This window comes from Sinohyriopsis cumingii, chromosome 18, assembly GCF_028554795.1.
Source record: "Sinohyriopsis cumingii isolate HCF-2022 chromosome 18, ASM2855479v2, whole genome shotgun sequence".
In the NCBI taxonomy this organism is placed as follows: domain Eukaryota; kingdom Metazoa; phylum Mollusca; class Bivalvia; order Unionida; family Unionidae; genus Sinohyriopsis; species Sinohyriopsis cumingii.
This window is the reverse complement of record NC_142978.1, coordinates 56,411,423-56,426,264: the sequence shown is the minus strand read 5'-3', so window position 1 is coordinate 56,426,264 and position 14,842 is coordinate 56,411,423. Positions and strand designations below refer to the sequence as shown.

The window sequence follows — 14,842 nt, the reverse complement described above, 5'->3', positions numbered from 1 at the left end:
GAATAATAACAATGTAGTATTACATGATAATGCTATGCTTGAAGTAAAATGTTTTGGTGGAAAAGAAACTTTCCTCATTCTTTTTAGAAGAAAAAAATGAATTCTTTTTAATGGAATTGTTGATTTGTAAGTTTATGGATTTTGGGACATGCGTTGAAAATCAGTGTACTATTTATTAAATTGTTGTGGTCACAGAGAACCTTATAAGTACAGTTTTTATTTTCTGTGAGTGAATGGTTTGTTGGATATGATGAATCAGCAAAACAGTGACAGTTTAACACTAAAAGAGACAGCAGGCAAATATGCATATTATAGAAGAAAACCAGAGTATAATCAACAATTACATAGCTCATCCTCTGCACAGCTTTTAGTGGTTTGCAGGAGCCACTATAAACATTAATAATCTCGCACTAAAGAAATTCAGTCTAAATTTATCTTCAACTTTCTTTTCAATTTTGTATCTTCACATTTTAACTATGAATTATATTAAACTTAAAACTTTAACATTTAATTAGCAATAATTAGGATACATTGTGGTGATATGCCATTCAACCATTTACATACACACATATATAAATAGACTATGACAGCACATGAGACATACAAGAAATAATTAAAAATAGAACATTCTTTTCTATTTATACCAAAGTAGAGATAATATAATGAGGTAATAAAAACCTGACAATAATTTTGCTTGTATTTTTTAAAATCATTGTTCTTAAATTCTGATTGACAAGCTATGGTCGCTTTAGTAAATGTCATCATGTTAATTCCGGGTCTCCCCAGAGTAACAAGCCAACAATCAATATAGCGGACACTAAACATGACCGTGAGTTGTGAAATTATCGAAGGACGAGTCGACAGATTAATCAGCATGACATAATTACATTCTTATTTTGCAACTATCATTTTGACCAATGTCATAACCATCATCATCATCATAATAATAATGTTGTTAAATCAGTAATGTAAGGGACCAACCATTTACTTTTCTGAGGGTTATATATGTTTTTGGAGAAGAAAAAAAATGTGACCCTTAAATAGCTTTAAAAAAAGTACTCATGTTTAAAAAATGTAAATCTGTCATATCTTCGAAATGTTTTCTCTTGAGATTAAAATAGATAGAAAACAATGCTTTCATCTGAACCTTAAATAATCAGTCCTTAACTATTGGTACTGGGTCATAATTAGTGTAGACATATTCCTTTATGGAGGTTAACAATACTGTATACAGAAATTAAATGGAAACACTATAATGTCATTCTTTAGAACTTACCAGTTTGGCTGGTGATTTTGAAAGGGTTATTTTAAGACATGCCAGTTGCATTTTCAAGCTATCTGGCAATTTTAAAACATTTAGCTAGCTTTATGGGTTAAAGGTTGAGCAGGAGTTTGAGAACATTCATTTTCAATCCCACAAAGGAAACGCATCGGACAATAAATGCCTGAGTTGAACTGACATGTGGCAACAAAATTTCATTGCCAATTTTCCAAGGAAGGAACATTGGCAAATTTCTTTGATACCCATTCTCATAATGTCTGCTGCAGCAGACAACATGTGCAGGTCTTTCATTGACATGACATCATTGTCTCTTCACCAGAGATATAGTTAATATTAAATAAAGACTGGCCAGATTGTACCTCTGGTGGATCCCCGGATCTAAGCATGTGATGTGATATATGTCTTTTTCTAAAGTGGCCATTATCATTGTCCACTCTATAGAAGCCATATTTTACTATGTGAGAGTCACAAGCCTTGGGTGACAGCCAGCAGTAGAAACAAAGCTCATGCCACAATAATTACCTTGACTAGCCACTACAGCTGAGGCCTCACATGAAAAGCTTGCAGCATACAAGTCCACAGATCTAATTCCTATACTCATTCACATGTACAATAAACAGTTAACCTGTTCAGTGTAATTTAGTGTAAGATACAAAGTAAAGTCATTGATATGGAAAAGTGTATCAGTGAATAAACATATCTATTTCTAGTTCCCACTGCACAGGTTTGAAAGGACTTTCTGAGTTGGAGGGGATGTCTACAGCATGGAAGAATGTATGTTGTCATGAGCTAAACACAAATTTATAACACTGTTAGTTAAGGATAAGACGTAGATCACAGTGACCTTCTTTGGTTGTAAGGTTGTAATACTGGCAGAGATGCATCTAACTATTAAGGTTCATTATTGGAAAATAAACTGTACCCAATAAATGAATTTTAAAAACAAAATTTCAACACTTTTGTATGCAAGATAGTTCATAGAGTCCTCTTTTTGCAATAAGGATGTAATATTGATTTTGAAAAAACATATATCCCCTCATCAATTTTCTAGCTAGGACAGTATCCACATGGCTTGCAAAACAAACTATTGGGTCATGAGATAAACACAAACATTTACCTAATACATTAAAATGTGAAATATCAGCCACATTTACCATCGATCGTAGTTACCATTTATGTATGAGTGTGATACTAAGACAGATGTTTAAAATCTTCTACTTACACAATTCCACCATGAAGAGTTAAAAGCATAAAATCTAACCAAAGTTAGTGAAACAAAAAATATGGGTCACAGTGACCTACCATTGTCATCAAGATGCATACACTGACAAAGTTTGATGATTGTAGGTACAACTTTCTATACAGGAGGTTAACAAAAACTGTGGCCATATGTTAAATGAAAGATTTGTTGTTATAGGATTTAATGCCATTTTTCAGCACAAGATAGGCTATACATGGTGGGCAGTATTAATCGTGGAGGAAGAACCCGGGAAATCCCCGGAAAGAACCACCGACCCATGAGAAGCTACCAGCAAGCTTTCTCACATATCCACATTGTTAAATGAAAGAAACATTAATGTAAGCCAGTAAAATGTAAAATATACATCAGTTACCTTTTCTTGCTATATACAGGTATATTATCACCTAGTTTGATGATTATAGCATGAGCAGTGTTTGCATTTGGATCAAAGACTGTGAAGTGTGAAATATAGTCACAGTGACCTACTTCTGATATAGCATATTACTCATCAAGACACATCACACTCACCAAATTTTTGTGAATCAGTATATAGTAGTATAATAAACAGGGTGCAAAAACCTACTGCAAATGTTTAACCTAAGCCAGTAAAATGCAGAATGAAGGTCATAGTGACCTTCTTTTCTTGCATGGATGTGGTACTAACAGACATGCAAAGACTCATTCAGTTTGATTATTTTAGCAAGAAAAGAACTTGAGAAAGAAACTTAAAAACAAAGATGGTCCCAAGCTAGAGAAGCATGACAATTGGGTCAGTGACATACTTTTGTTATGATGCTGTGGTACCACTGAAGATGGATCCTTTAAAAAAGTTTCATAATTTCAGATATAACAGTATGTATACAGAGTGATAGAAACCTTGTCGAAAACACAAATGCTTAATTTAAAAAATGTATGACTGATAAACATGTATGTATAAGCTAGTCACCTCATCCCCCTCCCCAAGAGGATAGGTGCTTCAAAATCAAATCTAAGCTGATGCCAAGGACCAAGGAAGAAAGAACGGTTGAGACTGAATCTATTCATATGTGTAGATGTAGACACTAGACTCCTGTACATCACTGACATGAACTAAAATACAAATGATCTTACAACACCTTTACAGTTACTTAAAAATCTTTTATTAAGGAGTTCAAATATCAGTGAGCAATACAGTATATCAATTCAATGACAGCTGCATCGTTGAATTTTACCAAATAAGTGTCCTTAAGATGACAGTTGGTTTATGTTATCTACTACCTGTTCATTCATACATAACTTATTACCATGAAACCTTATTCCAAATTTGGTTTCAAACCATTAAGTCCTTAAAATTTATTAAAGGGAAAGAAAAATCTTGTCGTACAGATAAATTGACAGACAGGTGTAACACTGTATTCTGACTAAAGAAAATGGCAGTAGCAAAAAGAATCATTTACTCTAAATGTGATGGAGTCAGAAAGAAAACTTAAATTCTTTTGTTCACATAAAGACTATAAAGCAGTGTACAATGATCCCTCCCTATAAAGCACCTCAGTATAAGACTGTTTCTGACAAAACATGTATGGTCATGGATCCAAATATAATAGTTGAAATAAACTTTTCAATGTAATAAATCTCATTATAAAGCAACTTCACCTATATCATGGTATACTCCCTGAACAATATTATACTGAGAAATTACCATAGCATCATATAAACTCATGTACCAGTCAGATCCAAGTGCAAACAACATAGACCCTGATCTGTCAACACATTATGCAAGGTGTATGTCATTTGTTCTACTTATTAGCCCTAACAAACTACATAGACCTAAATCCAATGGCAGATCAGAGTCTATGCAGTGTGCAGCTGGGTGTGACTTATATGCAAGTACTCTTTGTATGCATTTAATCAATTATCCATTCATGAAAATTATATTGCAAATAAAGTCATCACATATAAATTTAATCATCTCAGAATGTTAGGACATTGAATATAGCACTTCTACTGTAACCTTGCAGTATGTAAAAAGCATGAGATATATCTATATGTGCATTTGGCATCTACATTTACATTTGGAGTTTAGCTAATGGATGCCTACCGATAAGATGTAAGAACAGCAGCAGGTGCTTGCTGTTGACTTTCTCATGGTGAGTTTTGGCTGCCATTGATACATTAAGTCATGAAAAGTTATGGCAAGGCTGTATAAATATTTTTTCACCCACCTGTCAAGCACAAGTGACTTAAGAAAAGTGACTTACCCTGACAAATTTCTTACGAGCCTCACTTTTGTCTGACATAAGCATATAGCACTACAGATTTCTAAAACTCTGAGGCCACTCCATGAGACCAACTCTTTCTTACCTAAAATTTTACTACAAAAATTGCAAAACAAACTCACTATAATGACAGTTAATAAGAACTGCATAAACAAGTTTTGTTAAATACTAACGACCATGTATTTTGTAGAATTTCTCAGTGCTAAGTCTATTATTTTTTCATACATGAGCTCTTCCCCAAAATGATGATGAAATATTGTACACAATAATTTCATACTTTGAAAAAAGTATATAACATGAAATATGGTAAAGTGATGGGTCAAGTTAAACAAGGCCATTACTGTTGAATTGTTCTACACTTTGGTCAAAATCTGCCTATTATATAGCCTCATGTCAAATCCATGAAGTCTTACAAAAGTTATTAAGCAGAAATTTGCAATGGATGGATGTGACATTACCTGATGAGAAGAAACGGACATAGGCAAAATGCCCGTCTCCATACATTTAGTGGGGGGTATTAAAAAAAAGCAATAAGGCAATTGAATAAATAGTAATTAGCAATAGTGAGTTGCCATGACCATTCTATCTACTTATGTTGTATTAATATAGCATACATTATATATTCTTCTGTTAAATGATTGTGGCTCTAAAGCGCTCACCGTTACGGATCACTGCCATCTCACCTCTGTCTGCGTGAGTTCGAGTCTCAGCCTCGGCTAACGTTGGTACGTGAGAAAGCCTGCCAGTAGCTTATCGTGGGTCGGTGGTTCTTCCCGGGGTTTTCCAGGGTTCTTCCTCCACCAATTATACTGGCCGCCATGTATAGCCTATCTTGTGCTGAAAAATGGCGTCAAACCCTACAACAACAACAACAACAACAAATGATTGTGGCCATGTGTCTTTGATGTAAATCCAAAGTTTAGTAAGGTTATCTAAGGTCTCATGTTTCTGTATTGTTTGTTCCTAAGACATACACCATTGTTCACTATTAGTTACTCATATTTTCGTGTGGCTATTTGAAGCAATTAACAGATTACCTCTGGCAAAAACTGTACCTGAGGTAACTAAAGGAAACACTCCAAATTGCAAACTATAATGAAAACGTAGGACTCAGAACATCCCCAAACAATGGTTGTTGTAGAAGTAGATATTTATAAAGTCTAGTCAGAGATGCATAGTAAGTTTTCATTTAAATGGTCACATCATCAAGTAAACAATTTTCTTGTTTTAAATTAATGAATAATACCACATGTTAACATCCATTTACACCCACACTTATTATACATTTCATATCAAAATTCATATACACCCACTCCTATTATACATTTCATATCAAAATCAATGTACACCCACTCTTGTTATACATTTCATATAAAAATCAATGTATATCCATGCCTATTATATATTTCATATCAAAATTCATGTACACCCACTCTTATTATACATTTCATATCAAAATCCTTGTATACCCACTCTTATTATACATTTCATATCAAAATCCACATACACCCACTCTTATTATACATTTCATATCAAAATCCTTGTATACCCACTCTTATTATACATTTCATATCAAAATCCACATACACCCACTCTTATTATACATTTCATGTAAAAATCCACATACACCCACTCTTATTATACATTTCATATCAAAATCCTTGTATACCCACTCTTATTATACATTTCATATCAAAATCCACATACACCCACTCTTATTATACATTTCATGTAAAAATCCACATACACCCACTCTTATTATACATTTCATATAAAAATCCATGTATACAAACGTGTATTATACATTTCCTGTCAAAATCAATGTACACCTACTCTTGTTACAAATTTCAGATCAAAATGAATATACACCCACTATTATTATGCATTTCATATCAATTTCCATATACACTCACTTTTATTGTACATTTCCGATCAAAATCCATGTACACCCACTTGTATTGTACATTTCAGATCAAAATCCATGAACAGCCATGCCCATTATACATTTCATATCAAAATGCATGTACACCCACTCTTGCTATACATTTCATATCAAAATCCATGTATGCCCACTCTTGTTATACATTTCATATCAAAATCCATGTATATCCATTCCTATTATAAATTTCATATCAAAATCCATGTACACCCACTCACAGTAGTATACATTTCATGTCAAAATCCATGTATGCCCACTCTTGTTATACATTTCATATCAAAATCCATGTATATCCATTCCTATTATAAATTTCATATCAAAATCCATGTACACCCACTCACAGTAGTATACATTTCATGTCAAAATCCATGTACACTCCCTATTGTCAACATTTCAAACACTGTATCACATTTTATGGAAAATCACAGATTAAGTTCAAAATATTTCATAGCAAGAAACTGTAATATAAGCTTTACATATTGTTTACAAATAAACCAATAAGTATGAAAAATATTTCAATCAGAGCAGCATCATTGAAACTCCTATAGAAAGAAACCATGAAAGCAAAGTACGTAAAAAATCTCAGTAACCTATACACAAAAACAAAACAGCACTTGAATATAACAAGAACTACAACCAATTACTTATGTGACCGAGAAGTAACTTGAAAAAAATTGCCTATAAATAGTTGTTTAATGAGATTCCTAATAATGGATGTAAACTTTATTTCCTCTTATTTACAGATAAAGACAACTGCATCAAGCCAGTCATTCATCAAGGGCCATTAAATTATTCAGGTTTCTTAAATGCAACTCTTCATTAACAACACTGCAATGATTAGCAAGTAAATGTGAAAATCATGGAAACGTAAGAAGTTACATCTTCATTAGTAAATCTATCAGTTGTATGCATCACTGTTTCATCAACCATACATCGTAACACTTCAGTTATTCAGTAGTTTAGTAGATAATTTAACCACACATTGTAACACATAGCAGTTATTCAGTAGTTTGGTAGCTAATTTAACCAAACATTGTAACACTTAACAGTTATTCAGTAGTTTAGTAGCTAATTTACCCTTTCAAATTTCTCAAGAAGATAAAATATTTCACTAAAACGGGGATAGAAATGATAAAAATGATTTTTGTTTAAAATCCTACAGTAATAATGTCTTTTCTTACCAGTGAAATATATCACACTTCATGTAACTTTTGTACTGTTTAAATTTCTGTACAAAGTCAAAAAAGTTATAATTATTTGTCTTTACTAATATTGTTGTACATTGTAAACTAAAAATATTTAATTTTTCATTGAAATGAAATCTAAACTGAAAAGATTAGTGTCATTGGGAATGTATAGATATAAATACTGTAAAATAAAGTGTCCCTATACACAAAATCTGTTCTCTGATGCATCAATTATATTTTGACTGACAATTTATGAACATTTACTTTAAGAGTTTCTCTCCAATACAAGCATGTATCAAAGTGTCTATAAAAGGTACTTTATTCAATTAGATGTACATTAAACTGAAATTACTATAGTACTTTGGCCATTTGTGTATCTAAATCATCAGGTACTGATCTTTCCAGTCTTATTAAAATAATACATACCAATGTCCTTCATAAAGATCTAAATTTAGAAGAAGTGTTGATAAATATATTTACGGTGCTTCATGTCTTTGATTTGCAAAATCTTATTATAAATCATCTTGAAATAGTCTCCCTTATTATGAGTTAGTGCCCTTTTCTAACAGTGACATGACCATTCTGAACACATGAGCTTTGTGTTACAGAAAATGAGTGTAACAATTGGGACCAAAAATTTAATTGGGGATACCTGGTATTTTCTTTTAGAAAAAAACATCAGGCTCTCATATAACTTTAGAAAATATTCTTTATCTCGTTTATAGAAAAACAAATATCCATTATATTAATTTGAAAAACCCAAGTAATATATATGTATTGAGGTAAAAGAAATATCCCAGTCCCCAGTCAGTACATAATGAACTAGCTTAATATGTGTTCCAACTGACTGGTGATATGAGTATAAATATCTAAAGCTTGAATGAATTCATCTTGATAACAGTTTACATCTTTGGTCTCAATATCATTAATTACCATATTTTTACCAAGAATTCAGCTTCTCCGCATTACATCCCATCTTTATGCCTTAGGCCCAACCCATATGCAAATTAATGCTATTTAATAATTAACATATTTGTTTTGAATTAGTTTATCTGACATGTGCTGTTTGGTATATTTTTTCGATCTTTCTGTAAAATAATGATTTATTTTGCTGATATGTATGGTAAAGAGCAATAACAGGTGTTTAAACGTGTAATTTTCCTAACTAGTGATGCCAATTTACTCACAGACTTTAGTGTAAGATCTCTGAATTTAAAGTGAAAAGCAAAGATAAGAACATATGTGGCCTAAATATAGAAAGTGTACATAATAATAATAATAATAATAATGCTTTGTTTATAAGGGTGACTCATTAGTCAAGGACTATTCTCCCTTGAGGCCCTCTTAAGAAGAGTATAACAATGCACATTATATGAAGATGGCAATAATTACTGTTTATTTTAACATGTTTAGTATTAAAATACTAAATTCCATTATCTATTAGAAACACAAACATGCTCATGATATCTCTTCTTAAATACTCTAATATTTTCAGCAGATTTTACATGTAGTGGAAGCTTGTTCCATGGAAATGTACCAGAGTATTGGAAGCTCTTTTTAAATTGCTCTGTTCTTGGATTTGGTGCTAGAAGGTTTCCATGTGATATTGATTTCAACTGGTATTGTGTTGAAAAAATCCTGCATAAGTCCTGAAGATACTCTGGTGCAGTTCCATGTAGACATTTATATAAAAGAACTGCCTTGTGAAAATGTATTCTGTCATATATTGTGAACCATCTGAGTTCTGTAAATAATGCTTTTGAGGGATGATCAATAAATGCATCTAAAATTATGCGTGCTGCTTGTTTCTGGAGTTTATAAATCCTGTCAATCTCAGATTTAGCACAGTTTCCCCATACATCTGAACAATAATCCATTGTTGGAAGAATATATGACTTGTAGTATAGATTGCAAGTTTCCATAGGTAAATATTTTTTGAATATGCTGAGTAGGGCAATTTTGGATGACAGTGTTTTACTAAGCTTATCAATATAGTCATTCCATAATTATTATCTATTAAAACACCTACAAACTGTTCATGTTTGACATTTTCTAACAGATGATTATTTATTGCAAGAGATCTTCTGGGTTCCCTGACTTGTGTAGCTTTTGTGATGTTCCCAATATCATACCTTTTGTTTTACCTTCATTAATTACCATCCTATTTTGTTGTGCCCAGTTTTGGAATCTAATAAGGTCTGAATTTAATCTTGTTTGGAAAACTTCAGTACTAGAACTAGATGTATACAAGGTTGCATCATCTGCAAACAAATCTGTACTTGTGGATTCATTATTTAATGGTATATCACTGATATAGCTAAGGAAGAAAAGAGGACCTAAAACTTAACCTTGACGGACCCCTGAATGAATAGTGCAAGTTGAGAGCTAATATTGCCAATGCTTACTTGTTGAGACTTTTGGTTTAGGTATGATCTAAACCAGTTTAAAGATGGATTGTCAAACCTGTAACAGTTCAACTTTTGCAGCAGAATTTCATGATCAACAAGATCAAAGACTTTCTTGAAGTCAAGGAAAACAATCCCAGACCATTATCCATTTCCCTCAGCCAAAGATCAATTAATTTGGTAAGTTCTGTTTGGCATGAGTGGTACTTTCTAAATCCTGATTGTGCTTTTATGAAATAGGGAGTATGTTTAAGAAAATTTATAGACCTGAATGGCTACATGCTTTTCAAATAATTTTGACAATACAGGTAGAATTGATATTGGTCTGTAATTCCCTGGATCCTCCTTTTCTCCTTTCTTAAAGATACATGTCACCTTTGCACATTTCAGTGTTTCTGGAAAATTAACACTCATTATACCTAAGTTTATGATATGCGTTAGTGACTTTGTTATTACTGGTGCAGCAATTTTAAGAATTCGTGGACCAATACCATCCAGTTCAGAGGATTTATCAATATTCACCTTAATCATCATATCAAAAACATCAGCTTCACTAATATTAGCTATTGAAAAATAATTATCATAAGGAATTTTAGCTCTTATAAATGATAGAAAAGCATCAAGTTCAATTGGGTTGTTTGTCAGGTTCTGAATAATATTACTGGAGATGTTTATGAAGAAACTGCTGAAAATTTCCACAATGCCTTGTACAGATGTTGCTGTATCATCATTTTACTTAAGTCTAGGGGAAGACAACTGTTTTTGGGTGGGTTCAGCTCTTTTAGATGGTTCCAAAATTTTTTGGTACTTTTACTTTCATTAATAGTCTATTTATAGCAGTTCTCTTTTGCCTTATTTATCAGGTGCTTAGGTTAATTCCTCCACTTTCTATAGCTTTTCATGTTTTTTTTTCTTGTGGAAATTATCTCTTAGGTATCTAGCCTCATTAATCTCAGGAGTAATCCACTTGGGTGTAATTTGTTGTTTAACCCATTTTGTTTTAATTAGGGCATGCTTGTTTAAGGCTGCATTGAACATCCACTACCATTTGTCTAAGGCAGTGTTGATATCAGCTATATTGCAGACTGATTGGAAGGGTTTGCAAACTAAATCATTTAAGAACATTTCCTCATCAAACTGTTTAAAGTCCCTGTATTGTATTTCAATGTTCTGACCATCTTTAGATGATTTCGGAACATGTTTAGTTATACAGACTGGGTAGTGGTCACTCAGTGTGTAAACTGGCACATTAATTTTACTTATGTTTTCAGGTTTAATAGTAAAGACATGATCAATGATAGCACTTTTATCAGTTACTCTAGTTGGGGTGTTAATTAATTGAGTAAAGTTGTAAATTTCCAAGTTACATATTCATTACAATGACTTATAAAATGTAATCTTTTTTGGTGGGAATGGAGACATTATTTTACTTGCTCAAAAAAATAACATGGCATTCTAAATGATTATTTTTGGGTTTTAATCTAAATGGAGCTTATATGGATATAAATATTATGAATATTTAAATTTAAGTCATATGTCTTTAAAACTGATGCAGATTTGCATAAAATTTGGTGTAATTTTTTATTTACCGTTGTATTACTATTTTCTCTCATTGACAAAAGCTTTGGCTAAATGGTGGCCATAAGGCATTTTAAACAAAATGGCATAAAATATCACTCTCTCTTTCACATCGGGGCATATTTTATTTTAATCACAAGGTGTGCGAATAAAAATGTGTAATGAAACACTGATATCCATATTCGAATATGTAATTAAGTAAGCAAATTCAAACAAAAGAATGTACTAGTGTTTTACTGTAGTAGTGTTTTACTGTACTAGTGCTTTACTGTACTAGTGTTTTACTGTACTAGTACTTTACATCTCTTGCATATAAATCTAAATTTCACAATCACATAGACATCCTCAGTATCAGGTCCCTTATTTCTGGGTCCATGAACTCTTTCTCAAAATAGTAAATAAGCTTTCATACATTAATTTTCCTTCTCTGAACAAAAATATTCATTTACATGTACAAATAAATACATGAAAAACAACAACTAATTTATTATAGCTTTTGGATAATCAATCATTCTTTGCTCTGTTTCACTTTTCATCTCAATGTACAATTCAAGGCAGAATCTACAGTAATGTTCCTTTCCAAGAGGTCTTTACTGGAGTGTTAGAAAAAGGATGAGTGACATTTGTCAAATGAGAGTGAAGTCAATTCAGTGGACTGATTACTTTTCCTCCTTCCATGCTGATAGTTTGTTCTTGAAAGCAGAATCTGGCGAAGTTGTCCCCTTTCTAGATGTCTTATTTGAGGTATCTGACATAGGACGAGTGACACTTGTTGATGGATGGGTCAATGCAGTGGATGGACGGCTATTCTCATCAGATTTGCTGATAATTATGCTAGGTGCTGGGGACTTTTTACCTCGAAGTGGAGCAGACACTGCTCGAATTGATCTACCACTGCTATCTTTGGCTGATACTCCAGTTCTTGGACGACCTTCATTAGAAATTTCTTAAATTATTTGCTTGTATTATGTAATCACACTATTGATATGTCTAAAATTGAACAAAAGTGTATTCAAAGAAAAGTATGCTTGTAGATGAGCCCATGTACTAACATAGTACTGTACTCATTATGAGACAGTTAATTGGAACTGGTCATATTTTGAGTGATGTTGCGTTATTGCCAGAAATATAAATTAAATAACAATTATAGTGCTAAATTTAGACAAAGAATGGGATCCATTTTTATACCTGTATAATATGACAATTACAGTGCTAAATTTAGACAAAGAATGGGATCCATTTTTAAACATGTACCTGTATAATATGAGGAAGAATGGGTTCCATTTTTATACCTGTATAATATGCCAATTACAGTGCTAAATTTAGACAAAGAATGGAATCCATTTTTCATACCTGTATAATATGAGGAAGAATGGGATCCATTTTTATACCTGTATAATATGAGGAAGCAGCAGTTAAGATAAAATATATTTCTTATGACTCTCAAAAATCAATGTGTGAGATCAGTAATGAGAAATGTGTCCATGTGATTTGGATGACCCTGCCAGTATGGTGCAAATGTAGGGCAAAATCCAAAGTCAAACAGAGCCATAATTCAATAACGTTTAGCAGAAGACCTGAAAATCAAATTTGACCAAGGTCAGTAAAATATTAATACCAATTGTGATTTCAATCCATAAAATCTTTTGAAGGTTACTGAGCAGAGCTTTAAGGGCAAGAATCCAAGTCAAACAAAGACCATAACTCCAGATAATATCACCAAAAATTAATCAAAATCAAACCTGACCTAGAGAAGAGCTTCGTAATTTAAAGCATCATACTGAATCTGATTCAAAATTCCACAAAATTAAACTGGAAATGGTGACAATTCTTTTAAATGTAAAGCTTCATAACAAATTTCATTTCAATGCACAAAGTTCTTGAAAAGTTACTGAGAGGAATAAAACATTGTGATGCACAGAACAAAGCAGGATGGACAAACATGGGTAACATTACATAACGAGAGCTGTTGAAAGTCTGCACTGGACATTAAAGACACCCCAGGTGAGTTTATCTTTGATGTCTACCACCAGGAAATAAATACAGAAATCTCCATGAACTTGTCCCCGCCCCTTCCCTTTGACCTATATAGTCCACACCGCATAATGGCCTTGTACATATTTCTCCATGATTATTACTGGGGGATAATGAAATGATATGCTTATAGGTGACTTTGAATAGAGTGTAAATACTACAGTGGGTATAAAAAGTGAATTACATTACAATGATGAGTCCAATCCAATCTCTAAGGAAAAGCACGCAATGTTTATAAAGATACAAGGTGCATGCCATTCATATGGTAAATCTTCCTAACTGCCAGCTCTATTGACTGTCTAAAATTTGATCATTTCTCCACTCTGACGTATCAAAATTCCTCGGTTGCCAAGTAACAATGTCTTACTGGATGTGATGTAACTTTGTCAAATACATGTACAATATATTAAATTGTTTTCATTGAAAGTTCATTTTTATGAAACGATAGAGTTTGCTTAATTCATTCATGAAATGTCTAATTAAATGTTTTATTTGAACATTCTGAATTCTTAAGTAAACATCAATTTAATGGATGCTACTAACTAAGGCACAGTGGAACCTGTATAACACAGTGATAAATATGCTTCACAACTGTGCTGTGATGGATAATTTCTAAAGTTTTGGACATGCATAAGAAACACTCCTCCAATTCTTTCATAACGGATCACTCCTATATAACACTTGATCCCTAGGACACCTAAACCTTAGGTTATCAACTCTGCACTAGTACACAGGAACCATGACTGGATTCTATTTTTATGCTCTTAGTGTGCATTGAAATGTTATCAAAAACAAGGAATAAGAACCCAAACAAACTGTGGCAGCCATGATGTGGTATATTGTTAAGTCACTGATGCATTTTGATGTCTGTGCACCTGCTACATAATAAATGTTGTGATCCTTGTTATCTATCACCACA

The 14,842-nt window shown here is 32.6% G+C and overlaps 1 protein-coding gene across 1 annotated transcript in view; it reads right to left on the bottom strand.

The window, feature by feature from the left end:
* Positions 1–201: 201 nt before the first annotated feature.
* LOC149776694 (ankyrin and armadillo repeat-containing protein-like) overlaps positions 202–14,842 on the bottom strand; it is a 131,545-nt gene continuing 116,904 nt past the window's right edge. Inside the window, exon 20 of the mRNA XM_089941331.1 lies at positions 202–12,820. Within this exon, the coding sequence (XP_089797457.1) occupies positions 12,549–12,820 (272 nt within the window). The 3' untranslated portion in view covers positions 202–12,548. The remainder of the gene's footprint in view (positions 12,821–14,842) is intronic.